This window comes from Oxyura jamaicensis, chromosome 1 (genome assembly GCF_011077185.1).
Source record: "Oxyura jamaicensis isolate SHBP4307 breed ruddy duck chromosome 1, BPBGC_Ojam_1.0, whole genome shotgun sequence".
In the NCBI taxonomy this organism is placed as follows: domain Eukaryota; kingdom Metazoa; phylum Chordata; class Aves; order Anseriformes; family Anatidae; genus Oxyura; species Oxyura jamaicensis.
The window spans coordinates 24,236,536-24,257,572 of NC_048893.1; the positions used below are offsets into that span (position 1 = coordinate 24,236,536).

At 37.6% G+C, this 21,037-nt stretch overlaps 1 protein-coding gene across 3 annotated transcripts in view; it reads right to left on the minus strand.

Annotated features, from left to right (window-relative positions):
* Positions 1-21,037, minus strand: part of CPED1 (cadherin like and PC-esterase domain containing 1) — a 156,210-nt gene that overhangs the window by 115,257 nt on the left and 19,916 nt on the right. For all 3 annotated transcript variants that reach the window (XM_035332793.1, XM_035332803.1, XM_035332814.1), the window contains 2 exons: positions 4,108-4,214; positions 2,167-2,242 (listed from right to left, as the gene is read on the minus strand). In XM_035332793.1, the coding sequence (XP_035188684.1) occupies positions 2,167-2,242; positions 4,108-4,214 (183 nt within the window). The remainder of the gene's footprint in view (positions 1-2,166; positions 2,243-4,107; positions 4,215-21,037) is intronic.

The window sequence follows — 21,037 nt, forward strand, 5'->3', positions numbered from 1 at the left end:
CCTAGATTTAAGAGATGCATTTCATTCCACTTTAAAACACTGCAGCTGATTTTGATTCAAAATCATTTTTACTGACGACTAAGAGATGAGAAGTAAGCCTTTTTCTATCTGACAGTACTTCAGCAGATGGCTAGAATAACCCTCTGTTACTAGGTGGGAAAGACTGTCAGAACCCTGCTGCTGAGCTCACAAAACTACTTTAATTTCAATAAGACTTCAGAGTCAGTTAGGTTTCTCTTTGCCAGGAAATCACTAATAATATAAGTATGGAATAAGATGCTTAAAAATTGCCCTTCCCTGAAGGGGAGAGAACACTGAACAGTTAACACACCACATACACATAGTGGCTTTTACCACAGTCTATGGACAGTATATTTTGTGTGAAAACGTGCATATTTTAAGGGGAAAGCTCAGTGTGCGGTGAGTGCGTCTTCTGTTTGTGGTTTTGTGGTAGCAAAAATAATAAAACTACTGCAATTGCTTTCCTCCAAGTAGTATCCATTGCTTTTTTTTAAAGGAAGTCTGATACAACTGGAGTAGGAACTACCAGTTCCTTAAGTCCTTTGAAATTTTTAGAAATCTGCTCAGGTTTGTCCAGAAATGGTACTATATCAAAATACTTCTTGTAATAATTCTCATTCACATATATAATTCTTGTTCACATTCCTGTGCAAGGGATTCAAGGCAGTAGGCATCATTGAAGACACTTAAAATTCACCCAAAATCAAATGTATCACTAACCTGGTGTAATATGACTTCACTATAAAGAGCTCTCATAGGACCTGGATAGATGTTCATTATGCTGCATGTTCCTTATGATCAGTTTTGACAACTGACTGCACCAGGAAATTAGGAAATGTCCAAGTGACTCTCAACATACAGTTCTTTAAGGAGAACTCTTCATGTAAGTTTTAAATATTGATCAATCTTTAAACAACACAGTAAAGAAAATTAGAAGGAAAAAATATGGTATTGATTAGGAACCAGCTACCTTAACTTTAGCTGAGCATCCAGAAGTCAGACATTTAATCTAGGCTACTTGTCTAGGCTCCATTTACCGTTAGTGGTTAGAGGTAATTGGTGATACATACCTCTGGGGTGTAATTCAACCAACTTACTTCAAATATATAGTTTAGGACAAAATGAAAGCCTTTGAAGGTGCCCCTCTCTCTCCACTGCCTTTAGAGGAAGATTAGAATACTGGTGCGGAAGATACCTAACTTCTAAATGGTTAAATGAGATATGATGAATCCTTCCTTTATGTCTTAAATCTAACATATATATTCATAAAAGGAGAAGAAGTCAAAGCAAGGCAATCAGACTGAGCAATCATATATATATGCACCTGCCAAACACAGCTAAATACTAATGGAATAAACGTGGGCTTGGTTGTTGCTGGATTAAAAAATAATAATAGTATTTTTTTTTATATTTTTTTTTTAAAAGAAAAGCTTATATAATGAAGATAGATCATAAATCCAAAATATGCTGGATGTTTAGTGATGCAACTGAGACCAGAATGTGTCCCTCTGTAGTTTTGTCCAGTTTATATTTGAAGCTGAATTTCACCCAGAGTAAATTAGAATTCTCTGGCAACTGGCCCATAACCTTTAAACTTTTCTGGCTGATGATTCTGTTTGATAGTGTATCTGCCCATGGCAGGGGAGTTGGAATTAGATGATCTTTATGGTCTCTTCCAACCCAAACCATTCTATGATACTATGATCTTAATACACAAAGGGTTTTTATCAGTAAACTGTATCTGGACTGGAACCAAACTCTAACACCGACTCCTTCTCTGTACCACAGCATTTTTATAAAGCTGAACAAACATATTACATTGAACCCAGGGCTTTGAAGTGTAAACACTAATACACTATATTAACACAAAATAGTCCAAAAATAAGACACTTGTAGCCAAATTATATTCTGCAGTATGCAGTGGCTAAACAGTGCAATGTTTTTAACTGAAAAGATACTGCAAAACTGCAATTTGTATTTAAGTGGTGTCTGAAATGGATTATCATTCCTGTCTCATTTTTACTTCTTTTCTTCTTACTTTTTTTTTTTTTTTTCTATGCATTTATGACTAAAACCACTAAGGAATTATACGGCTTACGTTCTCATTTCAGAGACTTAATGTGATGACTACTAAAAGACTGTTACCTGAAAAGGCTTTTGTTATCTGGCACAATCCCTCTTTTCTGCAAAGTAAACGCTGAATTTCTGGAAGTAGGTTTACCTGTACATTAAAAAAAAAAAAAAAAAAAAAAAAAAAAAAAAAAAAAAAAGCTTTAATGATTTTTTTTTTCACTTTCTTTTTGTGGATTCTTCAATGGTTTCATGTTTAATTTATCAAGGACTCTTAAGACACAAAAATCCTGTCAGTTTTACAACTTTGCCATTCCTGTAACATGGAATAATGAATGTGAAGTATGGACTATTCCTCCATGGCCATCACACAACAAAATTTCAGATTTATGTCTCTCCTCCTGGCTGCTGAGTTTTTATCCCTTCTCTGCCCTCCTTTTTAGTTTCTGTAATTTCTCTGTCCTCTGCTGGTTATCAATCTCTGTCTCTCATTGCACGGAAATAGTCTCTTGAATTTCTGTTCTTGGAAACAGTGGTAAGCTAACATAACAAAGCCATATCCAGGCTCTGCAACAAAGAACTGTGTTGCACTGTGGTATGGACATGCTGGCTGCAAAGAATGCTGGGCCAATATTTAAAGTTATCCAGAGATATGGGCCATCTGGTTTAGGTCCCTGCTGTGCTGCAGACTTCCTGATGGAACCTGGACAATTCCTTTGATCACCTCATGTCTCAGTTATCCATGTGTGAAACTTCTGGTGCTGTAAAGATTATTATATAAGGCTCAGATACAGCAGTATGCATAGAATGAGCAAAATGCAGTTTGCAGAAGCCTGAGAGGTTTTACGATCTGAGACCTGAAATCAAAGCAAACTGGAACTGCTATAATATTTTCATTTGGATATACCAAGATAGCACACTCTGTCCCAAGGAACCCCAATGTACATTCTTCTAGCTCAGACTTCATTAGACATGACAGTGGCTTTCTGTATACTTATGAACTCAATACCTGAACTAAATGCTTTTTAAAATTAGCTCAATTTCTCCCAGTCTCTCAGGTCAGAGTCTTGTTGTTATTATCTATGCTGGTTTACTTGAATGTTAAGACAAAATGTGTCCATAGTTTGGTTTCACCTTTTTTTTTTTTTTTTTTTTTTTTTTTCAAAGACCTCTGTTTAAATCACATATATTTTCACTAACAGGCCAGTCATTTGTTTAAACCTTTGCATATCTGAGTAACCTAAATCAGACCTACTATATGGTCAAGTGAAAAAAAAAAAAAAAAAGGCAATCCTGAAAATACACAGAATTATTGGCACCTTTGATCCTTTCGACTGTGAGTAAACTGATTGCTGTGCCAGAGCAAAGAACTCTTGTGAAGTCCCTAGAGGATGACACCAGTTCAGGTCAAACATTATCAATTGGATGTGTACTGTCAGTGTTTGAATTTTGTTTACAAGTAGCAATTATGTTAGATAAAACTCATGAGTGATACAAACTGAAGCCTAAATTTGTCCAGCTTTATCTTCTGCCTGTGCTAATATTATAAAATTTTGTATGCATTTGCTAATTTTTCTTCTTGTTTCTAAATTTTCTTTTTCAAATGTACTTATTTAAAATTCCTTTAAATTCTGTAGATGCTTTTGATGCCTAACATTCTGTTTAGTGTGGTTAAGAATGAAGTTCAAACTAAAGAAGGGAAAAGCAAAACTTAACAAACAGTTGTAACAATTTTCATTCAATTTACATTGAAATGCTGACATCCAAAATGGCATACTATGTCCAAATGAGAAACTGCTTTTGATCTCTAGATGATATACAAATAACAAATTTTTTGTATGTGACAAGCATTTTTCAGTATGTAGGAACTCGAAGAAAAATGTTTTATAGCTGTTCAACCAAGCTCATGCAGTGTAAAATGAGTATCAGATAAATTTCTTTTTGTGAGTGGGTGCTGAAAATTTGGGCTAGCCCTGTGCCCTCATTCCCACAAAGGATAACACAATAATTTCATACCTTTTGGAATAACTCTAGATGATGCAAGTCATCTCTTTGAATGCAGCTAGTACCATCATTTTTTCTGGAAGATAAGCAGATCAGAAGATCCCAAGGGCTTATGCCACCTATCAGGAATGAAAAGAAGCGTACTGAGAAAGAAAATATCATGCAATTTGAACAAAAGATACTTGAAGCAGAATCATGAGGAACAGCAAATTGTTGGAGTGCTGAGTACATGAACAGTTATAGGTGGCAAAGGGGAAAATGACATTTTCACTACCAGGCTTTGGATATATATTTAGGGATTTCACAGTTGGCACCTCCTCTTATATCTGAGACAATTACTGATAGCTACCAATGTCCAGTCCCTTGCTGTCTGATCTGAGATGATAGAAATCACCCATTTAACTTCAGAAATTAAAAAGTTGAACATGGTGCTGCTTTAATCTGTTCTTTTTTTTTTTTTTTTCTGAACTCCTCAGTACTGCACAATATGTGATACAAACTTCTGTGTTCTTTCATTATTGGGAAGCAAATTTTACAGGAATTAACACTGGTCGTGTTATTGCAAGCTGCAGGAGTTCCTAGTCTGAATTCTGGTGTAGCAGCCTCCTAAATGTTAGATAATAGATTACCAACATGTAGAACTGGTGCACACGAGGAAATCAAGTTGCACTGAGCAAATAGATTCTGCATCACTGAATCTTCTTTTTTTGGGGATGAAACTGATCTGTGAGACCACAGGGTTCTATTTTCAGGAAACAAGCAGCACTGGAGTCAGAGACAACTGCCTGAAGGACAGGCAAAACTCATTAATTTTACCAATTAAAACACTGTCATAGGCTAGATACAAATAGGTCTTGGAGTCTGCCCGTATTGCAGTGTGTGATGTGGTGTAGAGAAGCCAATGTAGCTTGAAACTAGCTTTGTCAGCTCCCTGAAGTGTTTTCGTTTGTTTGTTTTGTATATAGCCTTCTTAATCTGGACTGGTTAGAGATGGTGGCATTTCTGAAAATACTAACAGAATCATTGTATCTCTTGAGGACACCAGAAATACATTAAGTAAATTGTAAACCACTTCAGTGACAGGATGACCAAAGCATCCTGTAAAGCATCTGTGGCAGGGTACAACATTTGGTCAAAGATCTCTACAGGGCAGCTATTTCAGTAATTAGTTGATTGGTTCTTTTTTTCTAAGGCTGGGAAGATTACATGCATTTTATTTAATTTCTAAGATATCCATCTGTGATACATTCCTAATTGTATAAGATTACCTCTTAATTTAGTCCCACTGACAGCTCACAGAGATATTTATTTTGGCTGATTTCCCTCTCTAAAACGTATTTTTTCCTATCCTAGTCACAGTGACAAACATAAAACTGGATGAAGATTTTACTTATGGAGAGTTAACACTCAATTTACATTAAGTACAGTAATGAACTGGTGGTGCAGAATGGACCCAGGTTTATGGAATTAGCCATCACATTTTAATGTTTATAAGCCGTGCTACAAAGCTAATGAGATGAATTTTAGGTACATTGCGTCCATTACTGTAAAGAAATCTTCAATTTCACATTACAAGAACTAGTATTATGGTACAAAAATAATTAAGGTATGTGAAATTTATGCATGGCAGATTCACTATATAATCCTTTGTGAAACATTCAAAAACATTCAAAAAACTGCAGGTTGATAAAAACGGCATAGATGGCAAATAAAGCATTGAAAAAAACATACAAGCTAATACTTTAGTGTAAAAGACTGACAGTGTAAACAACTTACTCGATGGTCTTTACAAGGTATGTAATTACCAGATAAGCAAGACATTATGCCTTTGACTAGTAAACACCTTTGAATAAATCATTATAATTACATTAAAAACACAATATCTAGCAGTGTGCAAATTGAAAGGGTGCTGGAGGGAACTCTATTTCTCAGAAGTAGCTCACTTCCTTCCTGTGTTTATTGCTATGCATCCTGGCCAGGAATGAATTTGATCCCTGACTCCAAAGGATTCACTGCACTGTGTATCATTTGCCCTTAGGACACAGCAGAGTGATAGATATGAATGCACCAAAGAAAACAAAAGGAAAAAGGGCCCTCTGACCTAGCTCATTTCTGAATCAGTGCCCGGGACACAGAGCAGATAGCTGCTAGGAACAATTTTTCAGGATGGGTTGAATGCCTGCCACTATTTGTGTTTTCTATTTAAAGTAATTAGACATCTAGCCAGTTACTTCAGGACAGAACAATCAGAACTAAAACATCCCTATTTTTAGAAAGCAGGAGACTTCCTATTAGAAAAACAGTGTGCACCTAGTGCTGTCTCCTGCATTGAGGCTAACAGAACACTCAGACTTCTATTTAATTGTATTGATACATTTCTAATGGATTGCACCTGGAAAAAAAAATGTTCTTGGAAAACAAAAATAAAAGGCATGTGTTATAAGCCTCATTTAGTTCTAGAACTAACCCTTCCATGAAAAGAGCTTAGACTTTGCCTGTGTCATTCCTCACACAGTTTAACGTTTATTAGAGAATGAACACCTCTGATCAGGAGACCATGAATCTGTCTTCCTTCTATAAATTTGACAATTATAATCCTATATCTAAGCAAAAAAAATTGCTAGCATTCTTAATATTTCAGTAACACCAAATGGGCCAGGCAAAGGATCCCAAGGTATCATGCACTGTAGTTTATCACAGATCCTTTTCATAGAAATTACAATTAAAGGAAAGCAAGATACATTGTGTGAGCTAGAAAAGTCTACAATAAAAGAGAAAGGAAGCACAGAAGTGACAGTAATAATGCAAGACATCTACATGGAAAACCTCATGTTTCAATATGTTTTAGAGAAGAAACATTAATTCATTTTAAATTATTCCATCTTCAATGTACACGGTGTTTTGATAATTTCCCACACACTTCATCACAAGTGGGCTTTGAGAGGACATTTTGAAGTAGAGCATTAAAATGGCTGCTTTATTTCTGAACAATTTAACTGCTAACAATTTGCATGAAGGTTTTTCCACATAAGAGGTTTTGTCTACACTTACTGAAATCTCTTTTGCCTTATTCAGTAAACCAGTGGAGCTCAGCATGCAGTAGCAGTAGATCAGATAAGGAATACAATGTCCCACCTCATGGTGATGATCTTTACTGCCTTGTATTACTTTGCATTTTCAGTAGACAAGCAGAAGAATGGTAACTTCTTAAAAAGTTACAATATTCTGTTCATCCCTTCTCTGAGCATTTTTTGAACCAATTTTTTTGTGTTCAGCCTGTTAATAAAGGCCTTGCCTACAAAAGGAGTGTTCATTCACAGAATTACATCTTACTATAAAGGTAAAATGATGCTAATGTGGATTTAGCTTATTCTGGCAGCATGATGTGATGCTTGAGCACCACAATATAAGAAGGACATAAAGCTATTATAGATCGTCCAAAGGAGGACAACAAAGATGGTGAAGGATCGGAGGGGCAGGTGCTGAGCTCTGCTCTCCGGGGACAGTGACAAGACCTGAGGAAACGGCATGGAGCTGGGACAGGGGAGGGTCAGGCTGGGGGTTAGGGAAAGGTTCTGCACCCAGAGGGTGGCCAGACACTGGGACAGGTTCCTCAAGACAGTGGTCATGGCACCAGAGCTCAAGAAGCATATGGACAGTGCTCTCAGACAGATGGTCTGATTTTGGGGTGTTCCTGTGTGGAGCAAGGAGCCAGTCCCCTCCAGCTCAGGATATTCTATGATTCTGTGATTCTATTCATCCTTCTTTTTCCAGTTCTTTCCCCCTCCTGTCCTCTAAATTACACAAATGATACTAATAAGACATTAATTTTGCCAATATACCTCTCTAAATGAGAATCCTCTCCCAAGCAGGGTTAATATCACAAAGAAATCACATCCTCTGAGGAATTCAACTGGCACACAAAAAGATCTGGCTCTCCTACAAAGCCAGATCTAAACACCTGCACAGAACTGATGTAAAAGCTGCAGCATCGGTTTACATATTTACATTTGTGGAACTTTAGGTGGAGGCTGTGCCTAGAAATTGTCCAACTAAACTCAGCAACAAACCCAGCAAGACCATAACATCCTGAATTTTCAATAGACGTGACACCATTCTTAGAGCAACTTACTGGATAAAATGGAAACTTAAAAGATTGAGTAGGCAAATGTAGCAGTCTTTGTAGCTCTGCCTTGCAGTTCCAGCTTTAAAAGTGTTTATGTACCTGAGATGCACTTTTCATGTATACCTGAGAACTGTATACCTGAGTTGCTAATTCAAGAACTAGCAGTACAGCAGTCTGTAAGACACCAATCCACTGTGACCACCTTTAATTACTCATCTTAATTAGACAAAGTACATGCTATGCAATTCAAAGAGCAATAAGTTTGAATTGAAAATCAACACAATGTATAAATTAATTTTTTTAATCAAGATACCATTTTTTAAATTGGCTTTTACTCTGACTTATTACTTGGAATAATTAAAATGGTTAATAACAATTTAAGGAGAAAAACAAATATGTTTTTACCAGCAGTGGGAATGCAGAGACCAATAAAAACAGTTAGCTTTTCTAAAAAAGTATTCTACAGAGAGTTTTTGTCTTCTGATGTCATAAATCACAGTGAGCAGAAATAAAATGAGGATTTAGTGGGGTTTTAAACTTAAAGCATACACATTTTACAGATCAACTTCAAGAATTTCTGGAGGTGAATGCAGATTTCTAAAATGAAGTAATCTTTTTCCTAACTTTGAAATTAAAATGTTATCCCCACAGGCTATGGCATTGGAGTAATAATTTTGCAGGAAATCTGGTAAATGCATGCTTAAAATTCCACAGAGTTTTAATCTTCTGTGTGCATGCACAGAAAAATATTCTTTGATTTAATCAAGTGAATAAGTTTCATCTCAATACCATAGATTGAAATTTCATTTTTTAGTGTTAAGGTCCCCATCCTGAATTTTGAAATGAATGAACTTTGAAAATCAAATACGTTTTTCATCATTTATGCTTGTCTTTCTGTACTTCATTTAAGCTGGGAAATGAAAAGGCCAGTCAGCTTTATTTTTATTTTAGTTTCTAGTCAATTTGTAATTTTGCACTCTCTTGCCACCATCACTATTAAAAATAACCAATTTATAAGCACTACAGGATAATAAGAAACAGCCAAGAAACATTGGTTTGTCAAGAACACACCACATAAAACCAGTTTAATTTCTTCTGATGGAGTAACTGATTTAGTGAATAAAGAGAAAATAGTAGCAATGAAACAATTTGACTTCAATAAGTCTTTTGACAGTGTTTCCACGTAACATAAGGTGAGTGCATAGTTATTTGAAAAAAATATATATATCTACAGTGTCACAGTGGATATTTTTGCAGCAGAATTTCAAAAGTCCCCGCTGTACACTTAGTTGTGTTCAAATTTTTCATTAACAAATTGAATGATGGAATAGCAAGTGTATTTATAAATAGCAAATGACAATAGATTTAGAGGAAGAATAAGCACTTTGGAAGACATGATCATAATTCAAAATGGTTTTGATAAATTAGCTGAATTCAACCTGAGGAAACTAAAAACAAGTTCAATGTGACATAATTCAGATGGAGAAATCAGATGGACAGATACAAATTACCAGAGAGCACTACTTCAGAAAAGGGCCAGATTCATAAACTGCATTTGTATCAACAATATAATATTGTTGCAAAATAATAATAATAATAATAATAAAAAATAACCTTTGTGTTGTTGGTAAAGATTTATGGGGACTGAAAGAGCTGAATTTCCCCCCTTAGAACTGTAGTTTGAATTTATTCCATGCCACACAGAATTCTAAATAATAGAGACCTTTTCATTAAAATTGTAACCTTGCAGACATCACAAGCTGCAACCAAGCCTGGTTATGAATGGTACATACAAGAAACAGGAGGCAACAGGAAACGGGAGGTGACCATTCTGCTCCAGTCAGCTTTGGTCACATCCCACCAGTAACACTGTTCCCCAGTTTTGGAAAATATGGTTTCAGTGAAGGGTACAAGAACCACATAGCTTTTGGAACACCTTGTACTGGGTCTGGCTGGGATAGAGTTAATCTTCCTAGCAGCCAATATGGTGCAGTGTTTTAGATTTGTGCCTAAAACAGTGTGAAAATATGCCAATATTTTAATCTGCTTCTGAGCAGAGCTTGCACAGTGCCAGTGCCCTCTCTGTTTCCCACTTTCACCCCCAGTGAGTACGATGGGCATGGGCAGGAGGCTGGGAAGGGACACAGCTGGGACAGCTGACTCCAGCTGACCAAAGGGATGCCCCGTACCACTTAACCTCCAGTCTCTGAGAAATGGCTAGGCATTGTTCTCCTTGTGGGAAGTGATGAGTGATTGTCTTTTGCATCACTTTTATTCCTCCCACACCACTTTTTTCCCCCCCTTCACTTACTAAACTGTCTTTGTCTTGCTTTTGCTCTTCTGATTGACTCCCCCATTCTGCTGCAGGGGAGGGAAGGAGTGGCTGCTGGGTGCTCAGTTGCTGTCTGGGGTCAATCCACACTTGAACCATGATGAAGATCAAAACATTTTTTTTTTATTTTTTATTTTTAATGTTTTCTCTAAAACAAGGTGGAGATAGGAGATGTCTTTCCCATAGAATAAATATTTACTTACTTGAAATCAGTTGTCCTCTCTAATTCACAGTGAAGATTATATATAAAGAAAAGTTTCTAACTGCAAGAATGAAGTACTGGGATAAGATATTTTAGGTGGCTATAGAACTTCTGCCAAGGGAAATCCTGAGATTTATACATGACATATTTTTTTAAAGAATTTCCCTTCTGCTCTATTTGAAACATATTTTCAAGCAACTCTATGCTGTATGGACTTGAAGACAAGTTTTTCAGAAAGAGATATTCTTCCAGGTTACAAAATATTAAACAATTCAAATATATTTTTGGCACGTTGAAATCCTGATCTTTAAGAAAAAATACAATGAATGCAAGTTTTAGTGTCAAGTATCATGGCTCCTCATAGCCCGTAGAGGAAAAAAAAAAAAAAAAAAAAAAAAAGCTCTGTTCCAGCACGGTCAGGGAGCACAGATGGGACTGAGTTTGGTGAGGAAGCACTTACTTATGGAAGTAGCTGTTTGTGCACAAATCCAGATTTGCAATGACAGACCAAAACATCTTACAAAGCAAGCTGCAGCCCTGCAATATAATCAGTTTATAGGGAGCCAACAATTTGGTAGTCAAGACTGTAGATTAGAAGAGCTACCAGATGTCTTTGAAAGAAAAATTAAAGCCTTGTTGCTTAGCTCTCTACACTAGGATGGATTTTATGTCCCCCAGCATCTCACAGGGCAGCAGCATTAGGCAGGCTGTGTGATGGGTTTGGGGGATGTGGGCATTCCACACCTCTGAAGATCTGAGCTTAACTGAAAGTGCTCCAGGGGAAAATATCCTTTGAAGCCTATTTCTGGTTATGGCAGATTGGCTGTCTCACTTGTGTAAAGATCAGAATGCTGCTTGTTGGACTGAATGCTTTCCCTTTGTTAATAATCTGGGATTTAAAAAGATTTTAGTATCCCTGTTTTGTGTGTTGGGCTTTTCCTAAAGGAATGTCTCATCGCTAGGTTTGCAGGAATTAAAGAATTAGTTATCTGAGATATTTATTTTTTTTTCTTTTAATGTGGCTCTTGATAGTCATGAGCTATCACCAGTTTGAACTTACTACCACCACAATGAAGAAATGATCACTCTGATAAATGAAGATAGTGTATGAAAGGATGGTCATGTTTCTGATGTTTTCTGAACTGGACTGAAAGGCAGCTGTTCATCTTTCTACATGTAAAGCTCTCACTGTTTCACACAGCATGTTCCATGCTACTTGTTGAGACTGACAGTACTCTTCCTTAATGCACAGACCAGCCCAGTAACCACCTGTTTAACTAATCAAATTAGGCTGAAATCTTTTAATCTTTAACCTATAAATTACAGTGAAATATTAGAAGTGTAAAACCAAACCAAACCAACAACAACAACAAAAAAAACACTCTATGTATGAGGCTGAGATTGTTAGACACAGTCTAACAATTCATGAAATACTTTATATGGGTGCTGTATGGATGCCAGGGAAAGGCTAGAGGAACCCTGAGGACAGTCATTATTCAGCCCCTTTGGGGATGATCAGGGTTTTACCTTGGCTCAGCTGCCCTATAACCAAGAGAACCTGAAGTTCCAAGGGAAGTGTTCTTTGTGGAGCAGAAGCTGGAAAGAAGCAAGTGGAGTCAGTCTAATTCTCAGGACAGCTCCTCTGTCCCTGAAGAGCTTAGCACATGTCCCACACTCAAGAATTAATACCAAGCCACAACTGAGTTCAGCATTTGGGACATGAAATAGCCACTTTAAGTCCTAACAGAAGGCCTCATCCATAAAGACAGGGTGATGCTTGACTATTCTGTATCTCTTTTGCAATTATTGCAAACAGATGTTAGAACTAATTCAAATGGGGAGGCATAGTGTTTCCACTCTCACCTAAAAATAAATAAATAAATAATAAAAAGTAAAAAGTAAGTTATTTTCTTGCTTTTTTTTTTTTTCTTTCTCTATATCAGAAAGGTCCAAGCAGAAGATCTGCTTTTCTTGTCAATCCAAACCAGAAATTTTAGAAGTACAAAAATAAATGAGCATAACAATGCAAGAGTTACTAGTTTCTTCCAGAAGAACTCTTCCCAGATTTCGGGAAGATGTTTTCTTTTTTTTTTTTTTTTTTTTCTATCTAGTATGAGACACTAAAACTGGCTTGCAACTACCCACAATGTCAACCAGTTACCATCTGGAGTTAGGAGGTAACCAGTGACCTCACTGGAGGAAGTGCTAGTACAAGGCAGATCATTTTCTCTAAAAGAAGCAAAAGAAATCTATTGCAGGCATAAAAACAAGAATGAAGTAGAGACAGGACAATCTTTTCTCCATTTATATCACCTTCTTCCGTGTAATATATTTACAATCCTTTCTTCAATCAACAATTTAACCCTACTATAAGTGATGTCCTTGAAGGCACATGCAGACCTGCACCAGATGATTTAAAGTGGTGTTTTTCAATTTGCAGATAACTGCTTGTTTGTAGGACATCAGAAGACAGTGAACAATAAATAAATAAATAAAAATAATAATAATAAAAAAGTTATAACATAATTAATATCATTAAACTATATCCACATTCTTTTCTGTGCAACCAAAGAGCTTGAACAGACTACTCAAATTAAAAGTAACTGAAGTGCATTCAATAGTTCATTTAGTCAGTTTTGGGGCAAGGAGTACTGCAGTATGTAAAACAGGTGCATTTGATGGTTCTTAGTTTATCAGGAGGGGTAGTGTCAGGCTAAGAATAATTCTCTGCTGAGTTCTATTTCAGATTGTAACTCTTACAACCTGTATGTTTTATCATGGAATAATCTGTGAACTCAAGCTATGAAAATATGCTATTAGAATTCTTTGCGAGCTACAATAGAGTTCAATAGCAAACAGAAGGAAAATATGTAGTCCTGACTCAATGGCAAGCACATCAGGGCATTTCAAACACTCAAGCCTGTTATTCCACTTCTGTGCTTACACACAGTGCTTTGGATGAATATTCAGAGGACTCTGGAACGGTCTCCACATATGGGTACTTTCTGCACAGCAAGCCTCAGTGAAACCAAAAGCATCTATCTATCCAGTACAATATGCTCTATTTGTATGCAGGCTATAAAGGTTTACATCCCTAGCTGTTCCCAAATGCTGCAATTATTACTCTATATTTGTATTTTTACACATCAGGTATGTCACCACAGCCAAAGCTGCTAGATATGTTTCTCACCCTGACAAGAAAGGAGAGTGGGACTGAGACCTAACCATCTCTGGCTCAGTATGTAGCTAAAACACACACGTAGCTGTGACAGATCTGTCACAGCTCAGCTAAACTGCCTGTGTGTGTGCTTCCTTACCGGCTGTGAAGATGCAGAAGGAAACTCTCTGTCAGGAAGGCCAGATGGATATTAGCCAGGCCACTGAAGATGGACTAGGATGAAGAGCCAGGAAAAAAATGGAAGGAGAGGATGTGATGTGGGGAAGGTGAAGGTCATGCAGTTGAGATATGTAGGGATTGGATTGGGATGGATAAACTCACGGGGAGGGCAGCTCTGTAGTTAAGAAGTTATTGTCCATATGATACATCTTTTACAGGGAATAACAAAACGATGTCCCTGTTCTGGTAGCAGGGCTTGTGGCTGAGTAGGAGAGGTGTCAGTGAGACACACTCTGATCAAGGGCACGAAATCAAAGCATCACCAGATTTTCACATCAAGGACGTAAAAGGAAGAGTCTGCGCATCCCACCTCTGGGATAACCCACATCTCTTTTAAAGTGCAATTCTGTGAAAACAAGCATGCAGATAAATTGTTTCCTTAAATAAACAGCACCGGAGGAGTACTCCTCTGCTCTTTGCTGGTGGGAAAGAGGGGTGATCCATCCCACACTGGGAGGAAGACCTCGGCTCTGTGCTGCATGGAGGTGCAAAGAAAAGGTTCTGCACCCAGAGGTGGTCAGGCATTGGGACAGGCTCCCCAGGGCAGTGGTCACAGCACCAAGCTGCTGAAGTTCAAGAAACAAACACTCTCAGCAACAGTGTCCTAGAAGCAATGCTCTGAGATATATGATCTATTTTTTTTTTCTTATTATTTTTTTTCGGGTGGTCCTTTGGGGTCCAACTTGGATATTCTATGATTCTTAGGGAGAAGGAAGAGATTCATACCTTGAGGGAGAGAAGAACTCTGCCCTGTGCAGGGAAGGGCAGAGAACCACACGGTTCCATGTAGTGAGGATGTGGGCACTCTGCTCTCCAAGCCTCAAAGAAGAAGGAAGAGTTACATTCTGATCTCTGCTAAGGAAAAATCCTGCCTGACACAATTCCCTTTGGATAACCCTCAGTGCTACTTGATCCAAGTTACTCTAACAAATAATTCTTGGGACTGAGTCCAGGAAAGAATTTAGTATCACTGTTCTGCACACCCTAAGGCAAAGTCATGTGAAAAAGCAGCGTACAGTTATCAAGTGGAAGGATGCATCATGAGCAAGTGAGTCAAATGAAAGTTGAAAAGAGTGCTTGTCATGGTTTTTGAGTACCTATTAACAGCCTGCACTGTCTTCTCATAAAACTCCATTTCCAGCTCTTCCTGGCTGTGGGGATCTGGTGTGCAAGTGTATGCCTGGGGCTTTGGGTGCTGCAGATGGAAGGGACCAGGGCTCAGAGCCCTATGTGTCCGGGGTGGCCGCAGCCGAGCGAGGGCGGGTGGGTGAGTGAGCACTGGTGGGTAGGTGAAGCTGCAGGTACCACTTGTGTCTGTGTGAGCGCTGAGCATGTCCCCGTGCGCTGCTGTCTGCATCCAGCCACGTGTGCATGCACGGCTGGGGTGTGTAGGTGTGCCTGTGTGTGTGTGCCCCATGGGAACGCGTGTGCAGCACAACTGCTGGATGGAGCCAGGGCACGGAACAGCAGCAGCCTCACCTCTGCTGGTTGCCAGACCTGGGAATCTCTAATTTGGATGAGTGTGTGAGCAGGAGCTACAACATAACTGAGAGGTATTGCAGCATCTTTGACAATAGAATATGACCAAGGCTGTTGATTCTGCTACTCTTAAAATAAAGGGTCTGGGTGTGTAGAAAGGTGCATGCAACAAATGGAAAGAGCCAGCATTGGGAAAAAAAATTCAGTGGGCAAGTTGCGCATGGGGTGAAGGAGTTCTGCCCAGTTCTGCCCAAGGAAAAAAATCTTCCAGTCTGAGTATACTTTCCATCTATCCCTTCACTTCTACTTTTCTACCACTCTTTCCCACAGGACTGAAAACCTGAGGAACCTGAACTGAGAAGGTCTCTGAATGATCACACTAATGAGAATTCATTATTGATTTTAATGGGAAAAAAACAGTGCTAGAGCTGAAAAAAATCCCTCTTCCCTTCCATGGACATAGAGGAGCCTCAGGGCAAGCAGCTAAGGATTAGATGGGTTTGTTTGTTTTAATGCCCTATCTTGTTCTAATTGAAACAAATTAAGATTAAAATTACAATGTTAAAAGAATGGTGTTTGATCAGCTCTACAAGAAACCAATACACGCTTTAAAGTTTGAACGTCCACCCTTGATCACTGTATTTACATCATTTGGGCATCCTATGATAGACAATACTCATTAATGTGTCGGATTCTTTAATACCCAAGAGGCAGGAAATGACCAAAATATTGCAGAAGAGGAACTAGGGAGCAGAGAATGGCTAAACTATGCAGTGAGAGGACACAGGCTCAACCACTGGCCTGCTGTGTTTGTTTTCTTCTCCCTGGGTGGCCATGCAATGCCCCAGGCATAGTTTAGGAGAAAAGCTCAAGCCTGTGACAGTTCCTGAAACCCAGCAGAGAGCAGGCCACCCTCAGTCAGAGAAAAAAGAGTTTGGATACATGGATGTGAGCCACATGGCATCACTTGTCCTCAGGACTAGGGAATTGACTCATTTTATTTATGAGCTAGCCAAAGCCAGAGAAGACACAATGATGCAATAATTAAGTTGTGGCTAATGTGAGGGCACTGTCCAACACAGATACTGATATATCTGCAGCACCCTGTGCTGCCTGTCAGCTCTACTCCTCTGGCATGCCATGTGGTATTGAAAGTAGGTGATACGCATCATCACAACTACCTTGCAGAGCATCCATGGAACATGAACTCTAACAAGGGAGTTAAAATTTTCTCTCCAAACATTTTAAAGAAATATAGGGTCAGACCTCTCACTTTTGAAGGTCATCAGGAAATGCCACAGTATTGGATGAGCAGAAAACACATACTGTAACATATAGCATGTAAGTCAGACGTGCCATTGAGCTGGGCAGAGAAGGGAAAAATCTGCTTTCTCCTACCTCACACCTCATCCTATCACAAATTGGGCAACCTAACTGGTCTACAGTTACATTCTATACCAGTATTTTTTTCTTTCTATTCCTAGAACTTTCTCCAAAGATCTTTTTTTTTTTTTTTTTTTTTTTCCTAAAACCATAACACTTAATTCCAAGAGCAAATGGGCTTAACATGTGCCAGACTGTATATTTAAAGTCCTTGTCTTCAGCCCACTCTTTAAAGAAAATTACCTCAATTATTTTTTGTTGAAGACTGACTTCTAGAAAGCTCCCAGTGATAATTAGTGTTACTGACATTGTAAAAACTGGAGTTTTCTTTTTATAAGAGAAGCCAGATGGAAAATATATATATATATATTTAAATGCTAAAGTCCCACTTAGGCAGATAATTATTTCTTGATCTAGTCTAAAATAGCTGGGTTTTGCTCTTATTTTTTTTATCTACCTGTTCAAAATACTTAGATATGCTGATAGATTTTCTATTTTGTCTTGTTACCAAAAAAAAATAAAAAAATAAAAAATAGGAACAGTGGTTTTCTTCAAAATAAAGAAAATGTAGCTTTGCCTTCTTCTTCCATTTTCCTCTAAAATTTCTTTTTTCTAAAACCTGATCAAAACAGCTGTAGTCCTACTGTCAGATGTAAAATAACTGTGGTTATGCCAGATTTATCTTGTTTTACACAATGTAGAAGAAAGCCCAGTACATTCTATGTACATGCACATTTTTAGTAGTCATTATAAATTAAAAATGAAACTCCTCTTTGTAGCTAAATATTTATTTTGGACAGCATTACTGCAAATGTCAGAAACAAAGTCATTACAACAATGAGCTTGTTATAGAAACACTTTATGCCTTGAATCATTTATTTAAAGCTTTCCAAAATGCATACCATTCAGCACTGAGCATGCTCTTCCCTCTGTCATAATCTGAATACATTTTACTTAGTGAGGCACTACTGAGAAAACGCCTATTTTTTAATCTTGCTGCCAGTTAAGGTTGCTCATCTTCATTTCAAATCCTATTCCTTTGCTACTTTTTAATCCCAGTCCTTTCCATATTTTGTCCCTTTAATGTCAAAAATGAATATTGTTTTCTAAGGAAACAAGCCTGCCAAAAAATGCCAAAATTAACCACAATATTTTTTTCTTTCTAATCAATGAGGCGTCAGTTTTCAGTATGATTTCTTTTGTTTGCTTGTTTGTTTGTTTGTTTGTTTTTCCAGAAATATGAAAGCTATTATGACCAACTGTAAACTGAAGGGTAGTTAATTCTGGTTTCTGAGTAGGTCAGAAAAGCTTCCTTTCACTTCACCATCTGTGCAAACTAGGACTACATCCAAATGGAAAACCTCAGGGGCTGAGTAAAATAATATTCAATATTCCATTGAAAAGCAACTTTGAGGGAGTATAACGACCGTCAAAATGGTAGAATTATCATTCCCCTCATGAAGGAAAGGTTCCCATTTTATGAAAAATAAGCCACTGTAGCAATATTATGGTGCATGAAATGTTCAGAAACATGTTTTAACCTGTGGGTGGCTACTGCACTTTTGATGTCTGGAACATTTGGGGGATGCAGTATTCAAAAGAACTGTCAGCTGAAAGTGGATGCAGCTGGAGAAAGTTGGAATCTGAACCTAGGAACAGAGTGGGCTGGTTGCAAATTACAGTGAAGGCACACACAGCATATAAGCTTTTTGCTTATATGTTTTGTTGACCCAACAAAAGCCATGGTAGCTACAGTAAAAAAAAAAAAAAAAAAAAAAAAACACAAACAGAAAAAAACATGCAAACAAACACAAAGCATATTGGTTTGGTTTCAGAGGTATATGAATGCCTCTACCTAAAATGGGAGCACAATGATAAAAGACACCACATTTCTCACAGCTGACCCAGGCTCAGAGCCAAGGAGCTCCTCAAAAAGGGTGCACAGCTTCCAGCAGTCCAAACACTGGGCAGCACTAATGCAACAGTGCCTTGGTGAGACTGCTCTGATGGGACTGCTGCAGCCTTATGGCAAGGCTTCTCCCAGCACTTATATTAGGAGACCATCATATGACATTTGAGAATAGACACATGCATTTAAAAGCTTGTATACCTACCCCTTAATCCCATATTTCTTTATTTTCAGTGGACTTGCACATTGTTGCTTTCCCTTGGCCATGTTAATCTGCCTGGACACTGGTGTTTTTCAGATTCTATTAACATGACACAATTTATTCCAGCAAAGTTTTAATTTTAGCTCACTGTGTAATCTGTGTGTAGTATTTTAATTATTGTAAATTCTATGTCAGCTCAATAGATGCCACTCTCTGTTGGACTGTATGTTCTGTTTACATGGCTAAAAAGAACATTCAAAGAAAGATATGTTCAGTAACTTTATGACTAAATGCTATCTTTTGTTTTTAACTTTAGAAAGTTCAATGCCCATGTATTTTTTTTTTTTAATGAACAAATAAAGAATTTCTTCCTCAAGTAAGAGAGTGCTTTTGAAACAGGGTTTTTAGTACAATTCTACAGAGGGTTTATTTTAATGATACAAAGAAACAGCTTGTATGCTTTTCTGCTAGAAAACATGAATATGTTCTGCTAATAATTAGGAAGGAGAATACATATTGTTCTGAAAAATATACAATGCCTTTACATTGCCTAACAAGAAACCACAGCATCACGCTAGAGAACAGCATTTATCTGGGTATGCCAGAAACTAATCTGTCTTGTGTTGCAACCGATGATGCCTGTGACATGAGATTAGGCAGCCACTTTCAACTGCGTAGCAAATAGCAGGCTTAATTTCAAAAAGCAAAATTAAAAAGTGATCAAGACAGTACATATTTCTGGTATACGCTTTTTTTCCTACAACTATATGAACTGTCATTTTAAGGAAGCAGAACAAATTTAACAAACATTAAGTATGCTTGTAGTTCAGTATGCTCTGAGGATCACCACATTTCTAAGTATTTTGCTTATTTAAGGAATTCCTTGCTTAACAACATACAGAAAGAATGCCTCTGAAATGTATGTTTTACTTGTCAAAACCTTGTGCAGGACTCACATGACATATATTTTGCATTAAGAAACCAACTGTTTTGTATACAGTATACTTGTACCAAGAGTTAACCAAAATGATTTTTGGAAAAGCAATTGTATCTGCTAGATATTTATATGTGTATATGCACGTATTTGTATATTTGTATTGTAACAGAGAACATACTTTTGTGGCTAGCCTCACCATTATTATTTTGCACAATATTTTAAATGGCTTATTTATGATGGAATGATCTTGTGCTTTTGCTGGTATGCTAGGATCTCCAGTCCTGCTTATTTAACCTTACCTCCACAGGATTGTTTACGCTTTCAGGACCTGATTTCAATTTACTTTAATTTTCTCAGAGACTTTTGTATTTATAAAAGCTGAGCATCTAGTGACCTCTCTATTCTTGACATTTCCTTTACTCTCCACTATGAAAAAGAACAAAAACCCCAGTGTCTCATTTCTGTTCCAAAAAAACTAAACTGCTTCCTTCAGTGGGTTGATCCTTGTAATTGAAAATGGCAACCAGATGTTTACAGAACACACCAGCAATTTTCCTTGAGGCCTTTACTCTTTATAATTGCTTGCTAAAGTTAGTTGGATTTCATGGAAACTTGTCTGAGGCTGTAGAAAACAGCAAATCATATTTCTTACTAACTCTGAACAACTCCAAGTAAAAAATGAAATAGAAGTTAGAACTAATGCTACCTATTCATGTTAATATATTTCAAACTCCACAGATAACCACTCACTTTAGGAAATCTGGTTCTCTTAGGACTGATTTTTACATACCAACCCATGAAAATTATTTCTATTTCAGAATATGTCATTTGCTTTCTACCCTCTCCAACTTTAGCTGGCCTAACTGTATGCACCACTGATTTTGGTCCCTTCCCTTTTCTCCAGTCCTGTCAAGAATATTTTCTCATAGACTTCCCTTCCTTCCTTCCTTCCTTCCTTCCTTCCTTCCTTCCTTC